The 20,303-nt window shown below is 36.4% G+C and overlaps 1 protein-coding gene and 4 long non-coding RNA genes across 5 annotated transcripts; 3 read left to right on the forward strand and 2 right to left on the reverse strand.

The window, feature by feature from the left end:
* Positions 1-8,436: 8,436 nt before the first annotated feature.
* Positions 8,437-10,009, reverse strand: LOC121802832. The gene is made up of 2 exons (XR_006050853.1): positions 9,196-10,009; positions 8,437-8,648 (listed from the first exon to the last, which is right to left on the reverse strand). It is a non-coding gene; the product is annotated as an uncharacterized LOC121802832 (long non-coding RNA).
* Positions 8,678-10,195, forward strand: LOC121802840. The gene is made up of 3 exons (XR_006050859.1): positions 8,678-8,900; positions 8,969-9,028; positions 10,136-10,195. It is a non-coding gene; the product is annotated as an uncharacterized LOC121802840 (long non-coding RNA).
* A 3,026-nt stretch (positions 10,196-13,221) lies between these two features.
* Positions 13,222-13,743, forward strand: LOC121767712. Its single transcript, XM_042164072.1, has one exon. The coding sequence runs from the start codon at positions 13,222-13,224 to the stop codon at positions 13,741-13,743; it is 522 nt and encodes a 173-aa protein (XP_042020006.1).
* A 3,945-nt stretch (positions 13,744-17,688) lies between these two features.
* On the reverse strand, positions 17,689-19,290 carry LOC121803230. Its single transcript, XR_006050940.1, has 2 exons — positions 18,454-19,290; positions 17,689-17,906 (listed from the first exon to the last, which is right to left on the reverse strand). It is a non-coding gene; the product is annotated as an uncharacterized LOC121803230 (long non-coding RNA).
* LOC121803224 lies at positions 17,936-19,476 on the forward strand. The gene is made up of 3 exons (XR_006050935.1): positions 17,936-18,158; positions 18,227-18,286; positions 19,417-19,476. It is a non-coding gene; the product is annotated as an uncharacterized LOC121803224 (long non-coding RNA).
* The last annotated feature ends 827 nt before the right edge of the window (positions 19,477-20,303 follow it).

Here is a 20,303-nt window from a genome sequence, read left to right on the forward strand (position 1 = left end):
CCGCCACTGTGCATGCACAAGCGACGGCTTCCCCGTCCTCTTCCCGGAGTCCGGCCGTAGCAGCAGCGGTCTCTCTCTCCCTCGGTCGGTCTCTCTCTCGGTTCACCGCACCGCCGTCGTTACCGAGAAACTCCCGGAAGGTAATGTTAAATTTCTTCTCTTTTATTTTTATTTTATTTTATTTTCTATAAAGATTTTGTCTTTTATTTATGTTTTGTGTTTTAGCTTTGTAGATGTGGCAAGATTTTGAACTTATAGAAAGTCATAAGGGTGTGGGGCTGCCCTCGTCGTCTCCGGGCTGCCGAGCTTGCTGCCTAAATCCGGCTGATTCGTCTCCTAAGATAAGTATTTCTAGCTACCCTATGTTATTTCTATCATTCAAAAGTTTGGGGAAAGAATTTGGTTTTGGCATGCTACTTGTAAGTGTTGGGTGAATTTTGGAGTCCCTGATGTAATATGTGGAAATAGTGGTTACCTAGCATGTTTCCATTTTCATTCATACTATAATTTGATGTATATGCATAAAAATGAAAGAAGATTTGGGGTTACCTTTTTATGTGGGGGCGAGGTGGTGTTGGATTGGGGACTTGATTCTACAAGTGTGTGCAAATCTTCCTCCTTAGACTCTGTCCGATATGGAATTTGAGTGGGCAGAGGAAATAGTATGTGGGGTGTGTGAAGGAATTATGTGGGGTTTGTGAAGGGGTGATTAGGATATATGATGGTGATGTTTTATGGTGAAGGAAAGTGAGTAAATATACTGATCTATAAAAGATGGCAAACGTAACCTGCAATTATTCTTGGAGAGAATGTTCACCATATGTGTCAGAGGATGAGGATTTTTTTTCCATACTTCATTAATGCCTTGATAAATGCTGCATTTATTATTTCTACTACTCATCAAGTAGCATTAAATGCATTGTCATGACAAAGTCCTTCTCGGATAAGCTAAAAAAAAATATATATATATATATATATATATATTAATTATTTTTTTATTGGTATTTGCTTACTTAATCATTTAATTTGGTGTAGGTACAATCGGCTCAAGTTCGTGGCTGTCCGCGTTGAAGTACCCGATTTTTCGTAGGATATATAAAATTTAAGTTTGTTGGACTTTTATCGGATGTATCCGATATTATTAAAATTTGATTTTTGGGATCTTATTTATTTATTTAAAATTATTACATTCTTATAGGTGTAATATATCTATATTTTCTATTCACTTGTCTAACATTAAAACAACAATGACAATTTATCGTGGCTCGGATTTAATCGCATAAAAGTTACTTATATAAGTAATCAAGCTAATAATATTGTTTCTAATAATATCGGCTTAGCGGGTCGTTACATTAATATTCTAAGTTTACAATTAAATAGTCTTAGAATAATAATATTGGATTCCTAATTGTAATTAGTAATTTTTATAGCTATATTTTCACAACTTTAGATACTTAATGATTCATTACTATAAATCCACACCTACCAAAAGAAGGAATTAGTCTTAAATTCACCGGGACTAAAATTGGACGTGTAATCAACCTCGGAAGATTGAATTGATGAACTTTGTCTTGAATTAAAAGTTTGATATTAGAATTGATATTTGATTCGATTAAGATATTAAGAATTAATTTAGAACTTTGATTGTTATGAAATAAAACTGGATATTTTGGGATTTTAAATAAATTAAATTGAACAATTCAAATGAGTTTTGAATTAAATTTTGGATTTTAATCGAATGACTAACTCTAATATTCAATTGAACAATTGAGGATAATTTGATATTTAATTCAATTTATCTTATGTACAACTGATGCAATTAGATATCTAGTTTGATCTATGATTCAATTAAACCAGGTCAATGAATGCTGAGACTAATGCAACAAAATTTTAGATTTAAGTAACAAAGCACTTGACCTCGTAATTTATCTAATACTAGTATTCAATTGAATAGCTGAATAGAATATTAGATTAATTTGATACAACCAATTATTTTAATTGATTTTTATTTAATTTAATTTTTGAATTTTAATTGGATGAATTAGATAAATAATAGTATATCTAATTGACTAATTGGGATAGTTTTATTTTTGATTTATTTTATCTTATATCAATGATACAATCATACAATATGATATCTAGTTTGATCTTTGATTAAATTAAACTAATCATTTGAATGTTAAGATTAATGCCACAAAATTCAAATTTAACTAAGCACTTAACTTTTCGATTTAACTTATTATAGTCAATTCTATAACTCAATAAATATTAGATTATTGTGATACAATTAATGAGTTTAATTGATCTTTGATCCTAGTTTAAAATTGGGATTTAAAATTTGAATAGAATGATTTTATTAAATATTCTATTCAATTACTGATTGAGAATGATTTATACTACTTGATTCAATTGGATATGTATCCATTGGATATCTAGTTTGATATTCTATTCAATTAAACCAATCAAATCAAATTTTAGAATGAGTACTTGACTTTGCAATTTATATTATACACTATTCAATAACTCAATCGAATAAGAAATTAATTTGACACAATTAATAATTTGATTTAACTTTGATCCTAGATTGAATTTGGGATTTTAATTTAATGACTAAACTAAATCTTACACCAATTGATTAATTGGGGATAATTTGATAATTTTATTCAATTTATCTGATATCCAATTGATACAATTGCATATCTAGTTTGATATTTTATTCAATTAAAGCAATTAATTGAATGATAAGATTAATGTAACAAAAATTTAGATTTAACTGAGTAATTAACTTTTAAATTTATCTTGTACTCAATTCAATAACTCAATCGATATTTGATTAATACGGTATGATATAACTAATGACTTTAACTGATCTTTGATCCTAGATCAAATTTGGGATTTTAATCGAATTATTTAACAAACTCTTATATCCAATTAACCAATTGGGGATAGTTTGACATTTGATCCATTTTATCTCATACTATTAAATGTGCTGAACAAAATTCATTATAATTAGGAGCATCCACTCTTTCTAGATTTGTTTCCGTTAACTTATAAGCTTGCGGATTGTGGAGCATTTTTTTCTTCATTTCTTATATGTCAAAAAAGAATTTCTTTTATACTACTCATAGTATTTACACGCACTCACACATGTATACATACATATGCTTTGATGCAACTTTGAATCCACAGGAGATGAACGAAGAAGAAGTTGAGCACCAGGCACTAGCAGAAAGAGAAAAACAAAGAATGAACTCATCTGAACATTTATTCAAACACATACTATGCACACACCAATACATATCTCTTCTTCATATCCTACATAAATCTATCAATTTTTTTTACAGAAACTAAAGAAAAAAGTACCAATCGATAGTTGTACATAAAATTTTTTCAAAATCTATTTATATTTTTCATAGAAAACCCAAAAAATCAAAGTAAAAAAATGTCATGTCACAACTACAACCTTCCTCGCCATTGTTGCACCAGCAAGAGATTTCTTTGAGGTGCCAATTTTCATGACAGGGAAAGGGAAGGAAAGTGAAAAAAAGCGTCTTTTTTTTCTGCCGAGGTTGGCGGGATTAAAATGACAATTTATTGTACAAGAATTGAACCGGAAGTTATTATTAAACCGGTTTTTTCCTATTAAACCAGTTTTATGGCTGATCATAATGTGGCCACATAGACTTACCCTTTTTTTTAAAGCAGGATTTACCACATTTGTAAAAGAAAAAAAAATAATTACACACCCATCTCTCATTTTCCCGCCCAAAAGGGCATGACAGTCATTTAATCAAACTGACACTTTAGATTAGTATAGACTACTACTATATAAAAGTAGGACCCACATTCTACTAACTTTTTCAATTCACTTTTCATTACATTTCTTAAAACGTGCACAGTCAAAGTGAGACAAACTATCTGGGATGGAGGGAGTAATAAATAGTTAAAAGTAGAAAAATTGTAAAGTAAGAGAGAGAATAATGTAGATAAGATTACTTTACAATTTCTTCACATTAACTATTTATTATCGTTTTTACAAAACGAGTGCTCAAAAGTAACTGAGACTGCTAAAGCGGGACGAAGGGAGTACTATACAATGTCGATTAAGTGCTAATTGTTAAATCATTTTTTTGGTGATAGATTATTTTTAATTTTATAATTAGATGTGTGTAAATTGACTTGCATGCTTAATATATAAGTAAATAAGTAGTTATAATTGGACACATTGTGTGTTGGTAAAGTTTGTTTGTACGTTTAGCAGAGAAGATATGTACATTTATTTAGTAAATTGATACACTCTGCATAATTTCTTCTTTCATCATTTCATTGATTTAATTGACTTTTTTTATTTTGTGTGAAAAAAATTTAAATGGTAGTGCAACACACGACATTGATACTACTAGTTAAACCTAATAACCTAACCAAACCATCGAGCAATATTTCCAATTAAACCCAATTATCATACTTTAATTGATAGCCCAGTTCCAAACCATCTATATTATAACTAAATCATTTGTTAATTGATAGCCCAACTCTAGAATATTAAATAATTAAAACTCATATGCTATTATCTAACTAGTATCACCCCTGCTATGCATGACCTATTTTATTTTTCTCAAAATATGAAATATTTATTTGATATAAGAAACCATATCATTATATGGATCTAAAATTATAAGTATAATATACATCTACAATAATACATTTGATTAAAGTACTCCCTTTGTCCCATTAAAAATGAAATGTTTTTCTTTTTGTGTTGTCCAATTAAAAATGAAACGTTTCCAAAAACAGAAAATAACACTCTTAATACTTTTTTCTCTCTCTTACTTTACTCCCTTTTCATTAACTCACAAAATAACACTACATCTCTCTTACTTTCCTCTATCTTCATTAACACACAAAACAACCCTACATAAAATTCCATGTTGAAAACCAAATATTTCATTTTAAATGGGAGAGGTAGTAGTAAATTTTATTAGTGTATAAACATTACTTATTTTTAAGAAATTTATTTTAAAAAAAATTGTTGTTTAGTTTACGGGTTCTAAATTGTAGCGGTCTTTTATTTTATTTTCAGTTTGGTCCTTGGTGGCGGAAGTGTGCAACTGAAAGGAAGGAAGAGGTCTTTCATGGTCTTTGATGGTGGCGGAAGTGTGTGACGAAAGTGACATTTTTGCTTTTGTCCAAGAGATTTTCTACAGCCCATTTCAATGCAGCTTGGATTAGGGGTGGCACGGTACGGTATACCGTACTCAAAATGTCATACCGCATACCGTACCGCAAATTGCGGTATGAGAAAATATCATACCTATACCTTATCGAATTTTTCGGTACCTCATCGCGGTATACCGCAAAATTCGGTATGATTATTTTCGATACCGTTACCATACCGTCTGTGCGGTATACCGTACTTTTACATTATACCGAAATAAGGTATGACATATCGAGTACGGTATACCAAAATAAGGTATGACATACCGTAATACTGGTGTTTCATACCAAAAAAATTCTATTATAGCCAAATATTTAAAATAAAATTTCACTTATTTAAATAATTTCCAAAAGATTAAAACTACACCATAATCAAATCTATACAGTGGATTTTATATAAATTTTAAATACAACATATATATCAAAATTTTAACAAATATCGTAAATGCGGTATATTGCGGTATACCGCGGTATATGAAAATCTATACCTTTACCGTACCAATAGATATCGGTACGGTATCATACCGTACCGCAACTTGCGGTATACCGCAAATTCGATATTTTCGGTATTTTTCGGTACGATAAGTGCGGTATTTCGGTATTACGGTATATTTTGCCAGCCCTAGCTTGGATCCCTTCTTCCATGCCTTCTTCCATGCTACTGCAATGTCATTTGGTTCTCCCCATTCCCTCTTAGCTTTGGCATTTAGCTTGAGCAATGGCATGTGAATATATATAATGGTTGAGTGATATGTATGTATTTAATTAAAAGTCTGTTCAAATTCAAATGCCAAGACCTTTCATCATTTTTTGTTGTTGTCATGGGGTAACAAAAAATGGTGGGAGTTTGAAAGTTAATTAGAATTTATTCAATTATTAAACGGAAGAGAAGTCCAACGTTTCAATTCTGCTAATCTTCAATAATAAAAACAAGAGTGTACTGCAAAAACAGTCTCTGGACTATGCGTTTATCTCGAAATTAGTCTCTGGACATTCAAAATATCCCCAGACAACCATGTATTAAGCGTTTATCTCGAAAATGGTCCTTTTAAACTGTTTCAAGATGAAAATACACTTTTTTTTTTTGGGGGGGGGGGGGGGGGGGGTTGGGGGGTGTTTGGGCAATTTGGTCTTTTTACACTTTTAACATTTTAAATCTGATATTATTTCAGTGATGTACTAAATCTGATATTATTTCCAAATTATCATTCTTCTTCCCTTTTACTATCCTTCACTTTGTTTCTTTATTTCAATATTAGATTTAATTTTATAAAATTAAATTTTAAATTTTGATTTTTAAATATCAATAAATTTTTATTAATTATTAAAATTACTATTAAATAAAAAATTAATAGTTTTAATCAATATTTGATAGTGTGTAATATTTAATAAATAAGGTACGATGCAACCTTAGTTTTAATCGATATTTAATAGTTTTAATCATAAATAAATCATATAACACAATTTATTCTGAAATAAATATGCATTTAATATAAGACTAATATAATTTTCATTTATTAATTTGAAAACAATCAAAATTAACTAGAAAATTTCAACAAAAATTCTCCTATATCAAATTTTTAGTCAACTTCATAATATCTAATCACAAGCAATTATAACAACCGAACGAAGGCTAAATAGAATAGCTTTTATTTTTCCATCATGATTAATCTGTACTTCTTCAATTCAGCTGAATATTATATTAAATAACAAAAATTAATAGTTTTAATCAATATTTATAGTGTCGATGAATTAATAGTTTTAATTAAAATTTTTTATTGATATTTAAAAATTGAAATTTAAAATTTAATTTTATAAAATTAAATCTAATATTGAAATAAAGAAACAAAGTGAAGGATGACAAAAGGGAAGAAGAATTATAATTTTGAAATAATATCAGATTTAGTACATCACTGAAATAATATCAGATTTAAAATGTTAAAAGGGTAAAAAGATCAAATTGCCCAAGCCCCCCAAAAGGGTATTTTCATCCCGAAACAGTGAAAAATGATAATTTTCGAGATAAATGCGTAGTCCAGGGTTATTTGGAGATATTTTAAAAGTTCAGGAACTAATAACGAGATAAATGCATAGTCCAAAGACTGTTTTTATAGTTCAGTCTAAAAACAAAAGGTATTGACACACAATCCTTTAATATCATTCATATATGTAACTGCCAGCCCTTTCATTTCATCCATATATATAACTGCCGTAAATCTAGAAATTCATTAACAAAAGCATTTTTTAATTAACTTATAAATTATTAACTAAAATAACATTATTATAAATATCTCTAAAACTTACCTTTATATATGGGTTGTGTTAAAGATAGAACCATTCTTAAGTGTAGAACCTAGAACTCTACATATTTTATTCATTGGATGAGGAAAAAATGACGGTCAAGATTAAAAATCATACATATTAGACTATGTTTTCACGACATTCCGGACTCAACATGTGAAAAAACTCACATGTTGATGGAAGAATGAATGAAACGAAGAAGAGTCCATGCATGCTTTATTTTTTCACTTCTCTGCATTCACCCATTAATAATAGTTTTGGTTGTAATGGGAAGTTGCTGTGCAAATCAACACCATTGGATTAAAAGATCTAACGACCTCCGTTTGACATTTGTTCTACGTTTAAGAATGGTTCTACGTTTAAGAATGGTTCTATCTTGATCACAATACTATATTATATATATATATATATATATATAGATGTCAATTTATTAGGCCAAATAAATAAACAAATAGTACTACAGGTAGTAAAACTACAACTTCTTCTTCCTCCTTGTTTCACCTTCTGCACAAATGCATTTAGGATTACTTTTTCATTGAACAGTACAATTACATATTTGCATTTGTATTAGAGGGCGATTGGGAATGATTCTTCACTTTAAAATGGATTTTTTTAGAATATGATTTTAGTTACACACGTTCAAAATCTTATAAAAATATTATCTGGAAAGATAACGGTGACAAAATTACACACACCACAAAAACAAATATAGACTCGTATTGTAACGCCCCGTTTTTCTAAACCTAATTTGTGAACCCTAAAGTACTTGTAATTAATGCTATTATTTTTTTTGCAAAGTCCGTGACTTAATTGATGGTGAATAAATTGTTGTTGGACGAGATATTTGTGAAATAAATGATTATGCGTATAGATAATTCCTTTCCGTGAGGAATATATTTATTGGACTCAATTCCGTGTTGGATCCAATAAATTAAATAATTAATATAAAAGTCCAGTCCGTGATAAACGAATTGTGGACTGTACAATTTAAAATAAAATACAAAGGACCGTGAATTAAACCAAGCTAATTTATTTTCCCGGTTGATTTGGTCACCAATCGGCTTTAATTATTTTTAATTAAAGATTCTGCAAAGATCTTCCTCCTCCGTAATGAGATATTCATCCTCCGTAATCTACAAATAAAATACCAAATAAATTCAATTAAATCAAAAATAAGGAAGAAAAAAAAAGAGAAGAATTCGAACTCTTCCTCCCCTCAACATTTGTCTAAACCGTTCTCCCCTCTCTCCCCACTCCCTTAAATCTCTCTCACATCCAAACCACCCATCCCTCTAATTTAGTCATCAAAATAATTCATTCTTCCTATTCTATTCATTCTCTGCAATCAAGAAACCAAGACTTCTTCTTCACAACTTCAATTCAAGGTAAGTCTATAGAGTTTTCTCTATTTTTTTCATAATTCAAACCATCTCATTTAATCTTCTTCCTACAGAAATTGGAACCAAATTCGTGTGAGAGAGAGCTACCTATTGTCTTTCGAAATCTGATCAAGGTATAATTTCTACCCAAATTTAAAGCATGAATTTTTAGCATTCTATTCACGACATATCATCATGCACCCTTCCCACATAATGCAATCAACAAGCATCACCAATCAAACTCCAATAATCGAACACCCATCACAGTGAAATTGATAACTAAAAACGAAAAGAAGCATACTTTGAATGAGAACCGATCTGTTCGGTTGAAATCGGGTTGGTTGCGGGGCTGTTCGGAGTAAATCGGGGCGACGGAACCGGCGGAGAAGCCGACAGCAGCAGCGACGACCCTGGGCCTCGGCTGAAGACGGCTGTAACGAACCATTGCCGACGGCGACAGCAGCATCTTCCCGACGAGCGGCAGCAGCAGCCTGCCGCTGAGCGGCGGCGACGGAGCGGCGGCGCGTTGCTGTTCGACTGACCGGTACAGCAGCCACGGCGTTTCGTCTTCCCGGCGTCTGGCAGCGACGGCAGGCGAATCGGACGACGGCGATGGAGATTTCCGGAACTCCCGATTTGCGCGAGAAGATAAGAGAAGATGAGAGAGAGAGGAAGACAGAGACGTAGGGGGGGTGGGAGTAAAATTGGGCTGTTATATTTTTAACAGATTGGGCCCTTGTTTTGTTTAAAGAAAGTTGGCCTATTAAATTAAAATTGGATGATTTATTAAGGATGGGCTCCATTTAATGGTTGGGCTTTAATTTGTAGTTGGAGATATAAGGTGGGGAAATAATTAAGTCTTGAGATTTTAATTAAATCTTTGGGCCAATAACTAAATAAATTTTTTGGAGTTAAAAATTAAATTAATAGTGACGAATTATTTAGTTAATTCTCGACATAATTCGATGTACAAATAATTTATCCAAAGTCTTGAAATAAATATAACTGAAAAGGGAAATAGTTATGATAATTTAATCATGCGCTTAAATAATTTTTGGGAATTTATTTGACATCGTGGTGGAAAATACGAGGAGCCAACGGAGGATTTATGGGTGCAAGCGGCCGCCGAATAATCGAAAACCGAGTTAAATCGAGATAAAAGACTTTGCCTAGGATGCTTGCATTTCCATTTATTTATTTGAAACAGTGTGTTGATTTATCTATTATATAAATTGTTAAAGGTGAATCATGGCAAGGGAATCGTGATCGCAAGGGAAAGAATGTAATTTCAAATTAAGCACTCGAGGTGGACTTTCTTTTAAATAAGGACAACGTCCTAAATATTTTTATCAATGGAAATGAAATTGTATTTATCATGCCGTGATTTGATTTTTACGTGCCTATCTGATGTGGCTATGCGCCATTGTTATATAAATCGAATTCGGGTCCTCGTAGGGCCGCAAACCCTACTTGGACTAGTGTACACCTATGGTAGATCGTGTGCTAGCGTACGGGCTGGCCGGTCTAGTGGCTTGGTTTGTGGCCACATTCCAAGTCATGTATTGGCAGATATGGCTAACGTCTTTGGGAAAATGACTGATCAGTCGACTTTTACTATGGGAAAATGATTTTAGTGCCTCGTGCCTTTCTAAAGCTAAACCCCGGCGGTTACTTAAGTATGGCATGATAAATTGACAACTTTTATTGAAAATGTTTTCGGCATGAGCCCACTGAGTATATTTCATAGTACTCAACCCTACAAGTGTTTTCCCTATGTGCAGGTTGAGCGGCGACGAGGATGTGGTGGTGTTGAGCAAGTGAATTCAAGAGATTATTATTGTCTTTGAACCTTGAGTGCCGTTGTGTCTTTACACATGGCGTCACTCTTTCTCTTGGTCGTTTCCGCTGTGTCGTTTCGTTTAATTATGTTATATTTGGGCCGACAACTTTAATTATTAGGATAATGGATATTTTGAATTTCTTGTTGGATAATATCAAACTCTTGGTTATTTATTGGGATATTAATTGTTGGTCCAACTTGTGATTGAAACCCTAATTCTTTTCGCCCGTTTCATTAAATTCTTTTCATCACGATCGCCCGTATTTATTAACCCTAAAGGGCGGTCGTGACAGTTTGGTATCACAGCCTCAGTTTCTTTCCGCTCTGGACCCAAGAGTCTTTTTGAGTTGTAGTCTACCCTTGTATCGATAGACTAAAGTGTTAAACGTCGAAGGCTCAACACCACAACTCGTCACGCCCAACCACGAAAGAAGAGGTGAGAATATTTTGACGACTTTTGAAATGAATTACTGAAATTTTTGAAATTCGATGGAAAAATGGTTCCTTGTGAAAATGGCAAGTTTGGGCCTATTAAAAATTTAAAGTAAATGCTATGGCTTTTGGAAAATGATGTGGTCACGTGAGACACTATGGGAGTATGTGATTGAAGGTGTTGAATGTGGTAAATATTGAAGTGTGAATATGAATCGCATGCTTGAGGCGGAGATTTGTTATTACATTTTTGAAATGCGAACAATATTTGAAGAACATATATGTTGATTACTTGAACGACGAAAATTCTAATGCATAATTTGTTGAAATTGTATGACTTTGGAACTCGGAAACGCAAAGTATGACGCTTGTGTAGTTGCAATTATGTGATTGTGATATAGATGGACACGAATTGTATGATTTATGAAATGTGATTCTAGGGACTAAGGATTGATTGAGTTACTATTTTAAATACTAATATATGCTAGATGAAATACTATGGAATGCCAAATGGTTTATATGGGTAAACATGTTTGATTGCGCAATATATAAATGACGTTTTATGTGAAAATTCATGATTGATGAAGTACGAGGTATTGTATAGAATCATTGTGAAAGTGAAATGTGGAATTTTGAACTTCGTTGCAAACGTAGAATCCATATGGAGCTTGAATTAAGCAATGACCGAATATATGTTGAAGTATGAGACTATGAACTATGTCTGCAAAACATAGAGTGCCTAAGAAGTATGCTAGGCTGAACGTGCTCGAACATAGTTGTAAACTGATAATTACAATATCACTTTCCTGAGTGATGGGACAAACGAAAACATATACTTCGAACTAGACGTATTATTATAGCTGCCTATTGTTTTCCATGGATGATAAGGGCAAAACGAAAGGAAATTTCTAATGAGATCAGGACAAGAAGAAATGTTAGGTGATGTATCCTTACAACGACGAGAAATTGTGCCTGCCATCAGATAAAGTGAATGCAATCGTGCATAGCATGTTAATGCTACGATGGTTACAAATATGACAACACTTATGACACGTTAAGACCAGGAGGGTTATTACCACATTTTAATGAGAATGTCCGCTATGATGTGCCAAAAATAATATGAATTTGTGACCTTCAAGGACAGTTAATTGCTGTAACGACACAAAGAATCTTGACTTCGAATCTAGAGTTTTCGAGAACGCATCTATTATCTTCGGGAAATGACGGAGTGCTACCTTTGTAGCTAGAATGGACGAATTTAATTGACAGTACTTACTTGGATTCTCATAAATTTCTTTCTATGAAGCTCCTTGACAATGATATTCTTTTCGTGCATTTAAAACCTTTGATTGACCTGCAATTTGCAAGTGATGCATCACTGTTTCTTTTTAATGAAAGTAGTGACTCATTCTTGTTCCTCTTGAGTCATTTTCGGAGCCATTCTAATCAAGGGCAATGTCAATAGTGCTCCTCATGTTGAAACCCGTTTTGATCCAAGTAAGACTGTTAAGTAGATTTCCAAATTCTTGATACAAGACTCTCAAGGAAGACAATGGCTCGATCTCTGCAAACACATATGAGGAATAAGTTTTAAGAGACACCTACAAAATGATACACCAGCAACACGCAGAGTCGAATATTTACGCATCTATGCTTAGTTGTAGCAAGCAGCCAAAGAATCGGACGTTATGCCATACCTAGATATTAGGTCTTGAGAAATAGAAAGCTGAGAGAAGCCGTGTACACCAAATGATCACGTTTTGCGGCTCAGAATTTATGTAAGTGGTTTGATCAAGGGATACACGGATAACAACAGAAAGTTGTGAGTCGGAGTATTTAAGATCGTCGCATAAGATCATCACTGTACGATAGTATTGGAATGAAAATACGGGCACCCTGATAGATTAAGATATACAAACGAAGGTCGTCGACGAGAGAAAATCGTCCAGCAAGTGGCGAAATTGAATCAACTAAAATGGGAAATAATCGAAAGGAGAAATGCGTGCAAACACCATCACCATCACCTCCTCCACCTAAGCCAGAATGGCATATTGAATGGTTTTGCTAAAGCAAAATCCTCCTATCTTCGATGGGATAGGAGAGCCAGCAAAGGCCGAGACTTGGATATGCGCTTTGGAGCGTATTATCACAGTTCTAATGTGCAACGCTGAGGAACGAATGACTTGTGTGACCTATGGGTCAGCCGATATCTGGTGGGATACCAAGATGAAGACTACGCCACGAGATCAAGTGGGTAGAATGACTTGGGAGAACTTTAAGGAGAAGATATATATCAAGTACGTACCAACGAGCTACCGAAAAGCAAAGGCGGCTGAGTTTTACTACTTAACCCAAGGGCGCATGTCGGTGACTGAATATGATCGAACACTCTGCGATATGACTCGGTATGCACCTGAACAAGTTGACACCGACGAGAAGCTAGCCGATAAGTTCCGTGAGGGTCTAAGGCATGAGATAAAGATGGCACTAGCTAGTCATGGGAGACTTACATACGCGGAAGAGTTGGCCCTCGCACTAGATGTTGAGGCAACTATGCCCAAGGAGAGGGCGATGTGAAACACTACACTGGCACTGCCTCCACCACATTATTCTCGAGAGAAGAGAAAGTGGGATGAAAAATAGGACCCACTATGAAAACAAGAGTTACCAGCCCACCCAAAATCGACCACAGTATGGGGGTAGATAAAAATTTCTCTAACCAGAGGGGTGACTTTCGACCCAGACCACCACAATGCAATGTGTGCTCCAAGTACTATTTTGGAGAGTGTAGAATGCAAAACACTACCAAGTGCTTTAACTGTGAGGGAAATGGCCACTTCTCTAGAGAGTGTCCGAGCAAGAATGCGGAGATGGGGTCAAGGCAGAACAATCAAGGATTTTGTCAGCAGTCGAGGGCACCACCGGCTGAACCAAGGATGAATTGTGATCAACCTCCGCGACAATAACAACCTCACCGCCCAAGACTTCCCTCCCAGGCTAGAGCATATGAGCTGAGTTTTAGACAACCCAAGACTGAACAAGGACGGGAATTTGGAAGGTATGGGCAAACTCCTCGATACGGGCGCATCGCATTCTTTCATATCAGAACTATGTGTGGACACATTAAGTTGCCAACAAATAAATCTGAACATAAGATGATGGTGACCTCACCAGTGGGAGATGTAGTAGAGATTTCTCGAACATGCTCGAACATAGAAATTGTTATGGGAGAACTTAGGCTAGTCGCGCATGACTTGCAAGTTATGGCCATGAAGGATGTCGATGTAATCTTGGGAATGGAATGGTTGACTGCAATTTTGCTACGATTCGATGAAAGGAGAGACAAATATCATTACAAGCCCCTGGAAAGGAACCAATCGTGTATCACGGGATCACGATGAACAGAAAAACGTCTATCATCTCCGCGCTCCAAGCCACTACGATGTTGAGAAAAGGGCGTCCTGCCTATCTGGTATATCTACAAGGAGACGAGAATGAGGAAAAGAAAGTGGAGGATGTCGCTGTGGTACGAGAATTTCCAGACGTCTTCCCTAAAGCGTTACCTGGTCCACCGCCAGATCGACAATTGGAGTTCACAATCGACCTAGAGCCAGGGTCGGCACCGGTGTCCAAGGCCCCATATCGAATGACGCCAAAGGAGTTGGAAGAACTCAAGATACAACTACAAGAGCTCATGGACTTGGGTTTTATTAGACCCAGTGTTTCACCGTGGGGCGCGCCTGTACTTTTTGTCAAGAAGAAGGATGGATCGATGAGAATGTTTATCGATTACAGAGAATTGAAAAAGATGACTCTCAAGAACAAGTATCCACTGCCGAGAATAGATGACCTATTCGATCAACTTCAAGGAGCTGGTGTGTTCTCAAAGATAGACTTAAGGTTCGGATACCATAAGTTGAGAGTCCGACGAGAAGACATACCGAAGACTGCCTTTCGCACGAGATATGGTCACTATGAGTTTTGGTAATGCCGTTTGGATTGACGAATGCACCTGTAGTATTCATGGATTTGATGAACCTAGTATTTCAGTATTCATAGATGATGTACTCGTCTATTCGAGGAATGAGAAGGAACACGAGGAGCACCTGCGTATCACTTTGGAGACATTAAGGAGTGAGAAACTGTATGCCAAATTCAACAAGTGCGAGTTTTGGCTTAAGGAAGTGAACTTCCTTGGTCACATTGTGTCAGCAGAGGGAATCCGAGTGGACCCCGCCAAGGTTGAGGCGGTACAGCAATGGAAAGCACCCTCGACACCAAACGAGATTCGGAGTTTTCTAGGCCTGGCAGGATACTACCGAAGGTTTATAGAGGGATTCTCGAAGATAGCGAGACCCATGACCCAACAACTCAAGAAGGGGGTAAAAGTCAATTGGACCCCAGAGTGTGAGGCAAGTTTCCAACTGTTGAAGGAAAAGCTAACTAGTGCACCGATTCTAGCGGTGCCAGAACATGGAGTGAACTACGTGGTATACACATACGCTTCGAAGGTGGGACTTGTGTGTGTTGATACAGAACAACAAAGTGATTGCTTATGCATCACGACAATTGAGGCCACACGAGTTGAACTATCCAACCCACGACTTGGAGTTAGCAGCGGTAGTACACGCCTTAAAGATTTGGAGACATCATCTCTACGGAGTCCGATATGAGATCTTCACGGATCACAAAAGCTTGAAGTACTTCCTCGAGCAGAAAGATTTGAATATACGGCAACGAAGATGGCTCGAATTGGTGAAGGACTACGATTGTGGCATCAATTACCACCCCCGGCAAAGCAAATGTTGTGGCGGATGCTTTGAGCCGGAAAGATCATTCACAGCTGGCTACTTTTATCACCAAAGAAGAAATCTTGATTCGCGAGTTTAACAAGATGCGTTTGGAAGTGGTGAGGGCACCTGCGAACTGGCGAATCTGGGAACTTAAGTGAAGAAGGTGACAATGCCCTTACTTTCGAAAGAAGATTATGCATGCCGGATAACGAGGGGCTCAAAAGCGAGGTGATGAGTGAAGCTCATGAGACACCTTACACCGCTCACCCAGGAAGTACGAAATGTATCAAGATCTGAAGAAGTCCTTTTGGTGGAATGGTATGAAGAGGGACATAGCTTCATTCGTCGAGAGATGTTTAGTCTGTCAGCAAGTGAAGATTCTACATCAACGACCGTATGGGAAGTTACAACCACTAGAGATTCCCGAGTGGAAATGGGAGCACATCGCCATGGATTTTGTGACGGGATTGCCAAGGACTCTGAGTGGGAACACCGCTATTTGGGTAATTATAGATCGACTTACCAAGAGTGCGCATTTCATACCGATTCTCATAAGCTGTGTGTCCAACAAACTAGCTTAAATATACATAAGGGAGATAGTTCGATTGCATGGAGTCCCAGTGACTATCACGTCCGACCATGACCCAAAATTCACCTCAAGATTTTGGATGAATCTACAGAAAGAGCTTGGAACCAAATTGAATTTCAGTACAGCGTTTCACCCGCAAACCGATGGACAATCCGAAAGAACGATCCAAACTCTCGAGGATATGTTGAGAACCGTGGTACTCGACCGAGGGGGAAATTGGGAGGCAGCTTTACCACTGATCGAGTTTGCCTACAACAACAGTTTTCAGGCAACGATAAACATGGCACCGTACGAGGCCTTATACGGAAGAAAGTGTAGATCGCCGCTCTACTGGGATGAAGTTGGCGAGAGAAGAATACTCGGACCTGATACAGTTGAATAGATGGTGGGAATCGTTCGACAAATTCGTGAGAGGATAAAAGAAGCTCAAGACAGACAGAAATCATACGCGGATGTCCGACGAACCGACCTACAATTTCAAGCTGGCGATAAAGTTTTCTTGAAGGTATCCCCGTCAAAAGGGATAACACGATTTGGCGTCAAGGGCAAATTGAAGCCGTGATTTATCGGACCTTACGAAATTCTCGAAGGAGTGGGCCCCGTTGCGTATCGATTGGCGCTACCACCAAACCTTGGAAATGTGCACAACGTTTTTCATGTGTCGCAGTTACGAAAATATATGTTCGACCCGAAACATGTGATCCGTTTTGAGGAAGTCGTGTTGAATCCAGACTTGAGTTACGAAGAGAGACCCCAATCTATTTTGGACCGAAAGATCCAAATTGTGAGAAATAAAAATGTTGCTTGTGTGAAAGTTCTATGGGAAAATCATGGGCATGAAGAAGCCACGTGGGAGAATGAGGATAAAATGATGGAATTGTATCCAGAACTCTTTACTTGAGGGTAACAAATTTCGGGACGAAATTTCTGCTAAGGTTGGTAGGATGTAACGCCCCGTTTTTCTAAACCTAATTTGTGAACCCTAAAGTACTTGTAATTAATGCTATTATTTTTTTTGCAAAGTCCGTGACTTAATTGATGGTGAATAAATTGTTGTTGGACGAGATATTTGTGAAATAAATGATTATGCGTATAGATAATTCCTTTCCGTGAGGAATATATTTATTGGACTCAATTCCGTGTTGGATCCGATAAATTAAATAATTAATATAAAAGTCCAGTCCGTGATAAACGAATTGTGGACTGTACAATTTAAAATAAAATACAAAGGACCGTGAATTAAACCAAGCTAATTTATTTTCCCGGTTGATTTGGTCACCAATCGGCTTTAATTATTTTTAATTAAAGATTCCGCAAAGATCTTCCTCCTCCGTAATGAGATATTCATCCTCCGTAATCTACAAATAAAATACCAAATAAATTCAATTAAATCAAAAATAAGGAAGAAAAAAAAAGAGAAGAATTCGAACTCTTCCTCCCCTCAACATTTGTCTAAACCGTTCTCCCCTCTCTCCCCACTCCCTTAAATCTCTCTCACATCCAAACCACCCATCCCTCTAATTTAGTCATCAAAATAATTCATTCTTCCTATTCTATTCATTCTCTGCAATCAAGAAACCAAGACTTCTTCTTCACAACTTCAATTCAAGGTAAGTCTATAGAGTTTTCTCTATTTTTTTCATAATTCAAACCATCTCATTTAATCTTCTTCCTACAGAAATTGGAACCAAATTCGTGTGAGAGAGAGCTACCTATTGTCTTTCGAAATCTGATCAAGGTATAATTTCTACCCAAATTTAAAGCATGAATTTTTAGCATTCTATTCACGACATATCATCATGCACCCTTCCCACATAATGCAATCAACAAGCATCACCAATCAAACTCCAATAATCGAACACCCATCACAGTGAAATTGATAACTAAAAACGAAAAGAAGCATACTTTGAATGAGAACCGATCAGTTCGGTTGAAATCGGGTTGGTTGCGGGGCTGTTCGGAGTAAATCGGGGCGACGGAACCGGCGGAGAAGCCGACAGCAGCAGCGACGACCCTGGGCCTCGGCTGAAGACAGCTGTAACGAACCATTGCCGACGGCAGCGACCGCAGCGCGTCCCGGCGGCGACAGCAGCATCTTCCCGACGAGCGGCAGCAGCAGCCTGCCGCTGAGAGGCGGCGACGGAGCGTCGGCGCGTTGCTGTTCGACTGACCGGTACAGCAGCCACGACATTTCGTCTTCCCGGCGTCTGGCAGCGACGGCAGGCGAATCGGACGACGACGATGGAGATTTCCGGAACTCCCGATTTGGGCGAGAAGATAAGAGAAGAGGAGAGAGAGAGGAAGACAGAGACGTAGGGGGGTGGGAGTAAAATTGGGCTGTTATATTTTTAACAGATTGGGCCCTTGTTTTGTTTAAAGAAAGTGGGCCTATTAAATTAAAATTGGATGATTTATTAAGGATGGGCTCCATTTAATGGTTGGGCTTTAATTTGTAGTTGGAGATATAAGGTGGGGAAATAATTAAGTCTTGAGATTTTAATTAAATCTTTGGGCCAATAACTAAATAAATTTTTGGAGTTAAAAATTAAATTAATAGTGACGAATTATTTAGTTAATTCTCGACATAATTCGATGTACAAATAATTTATCCAAAGTCTTGAAATAAATATAACTGAAAAGGGAAATAGTTATGATAATTTAATCATGCGCTTAAATAATTTTTGGGAATTTATTTGACATCGTGGTGGAAAATACGAGGAGCCAACGGAGGATTTATGGGTGCAAGCGGCCGCCGAATAATCGAAAACCGAGTTAAATCGAGATAAAAGACTTTGCCTAGGATGCATGCATTTCCATTTATTTATTTGAAACAGTGTGTTGATTTATCTATTATATAAATTGTTAAAGGTGAATCATGGCAAGGGAATCGTGATCGCAAGGGAAAGAATGTAATTTCAAATTAAGCACTCGAGGTGGGCTTTCTTTTAAATAAGGACAACGTCCTAAATATTTTTATCGATGGAAATGAAACTGTATTTATCATGTCGTGATTTGATTTTTACGTGCCTATCTGATGTGGCTATGCGCCATTGTTATATAAATCGAATTCGGGTCCTCGTAGGGCCGCAAACCCTACTTGGACTAGTGTACACCTATGGTAGATCGTGTGCTAGCGTACGGGCTGGCCGGTCTAGTGGCTTGGTTTGTGGCCACATTCCAAGTCATGTATTGGCAGATATGGCTAACGTCTATGGGAAAATGACTGATCAGTCGACTTTTACTATGGGAAAATGATTTTAGTGCCTCGGGCCTTTCTAAAGCTAAACCCCGGCGGTTACTTAAGTATGGCATGATAAATTGACAACTTTTATTGAAAATGTTTTCGGCATGAGCCCACTGAGTATATTTCACAGTACCCAGCCCTGCATGTGTTTTCCCTATGTGCAGGTTGAGCGGCGACGAGGATGTGGTGGTGTTGAGCAAGTGAATTCAAGAGATTATTATTGTCTTTGAACCTTGAGTGCCGTTGTGTCTTCACACATGGCGTCACTCTTTCTCTTGGTCGTTTCCGCTGTGTCGTTTCGTTTAATTATGTTATATTTGGGCCGACAACTTTAATTATTAGGATAATGGATAATTTGAATTTCTTGTTGGATAATATCAAACTCTTGGTTATTTATTGGGATATTAATTGTTGGTCCAACTTGTGATTGAAACCCTAATTCTTTTCGCCCGTTTCATTAAATTCTTTTCATCACGATCGCCCGTATTTAATAACCCTAAAGGGCGGTCGT

The sequence above is a fragment of the Salvia splendens genome, chromosome 1 (assembly GCF_004379255.2).
Source record: "Salvia splendens isolate huo1 chromosome 1, SspV2, whole genome shotgun sequence".
Lineage (NCBI taxonomy): Eukaryota > Viridiplantae > Streptophyta > Magnoliopsida > Lamiales > Lamiaceae > Salvia > Salvia splendens.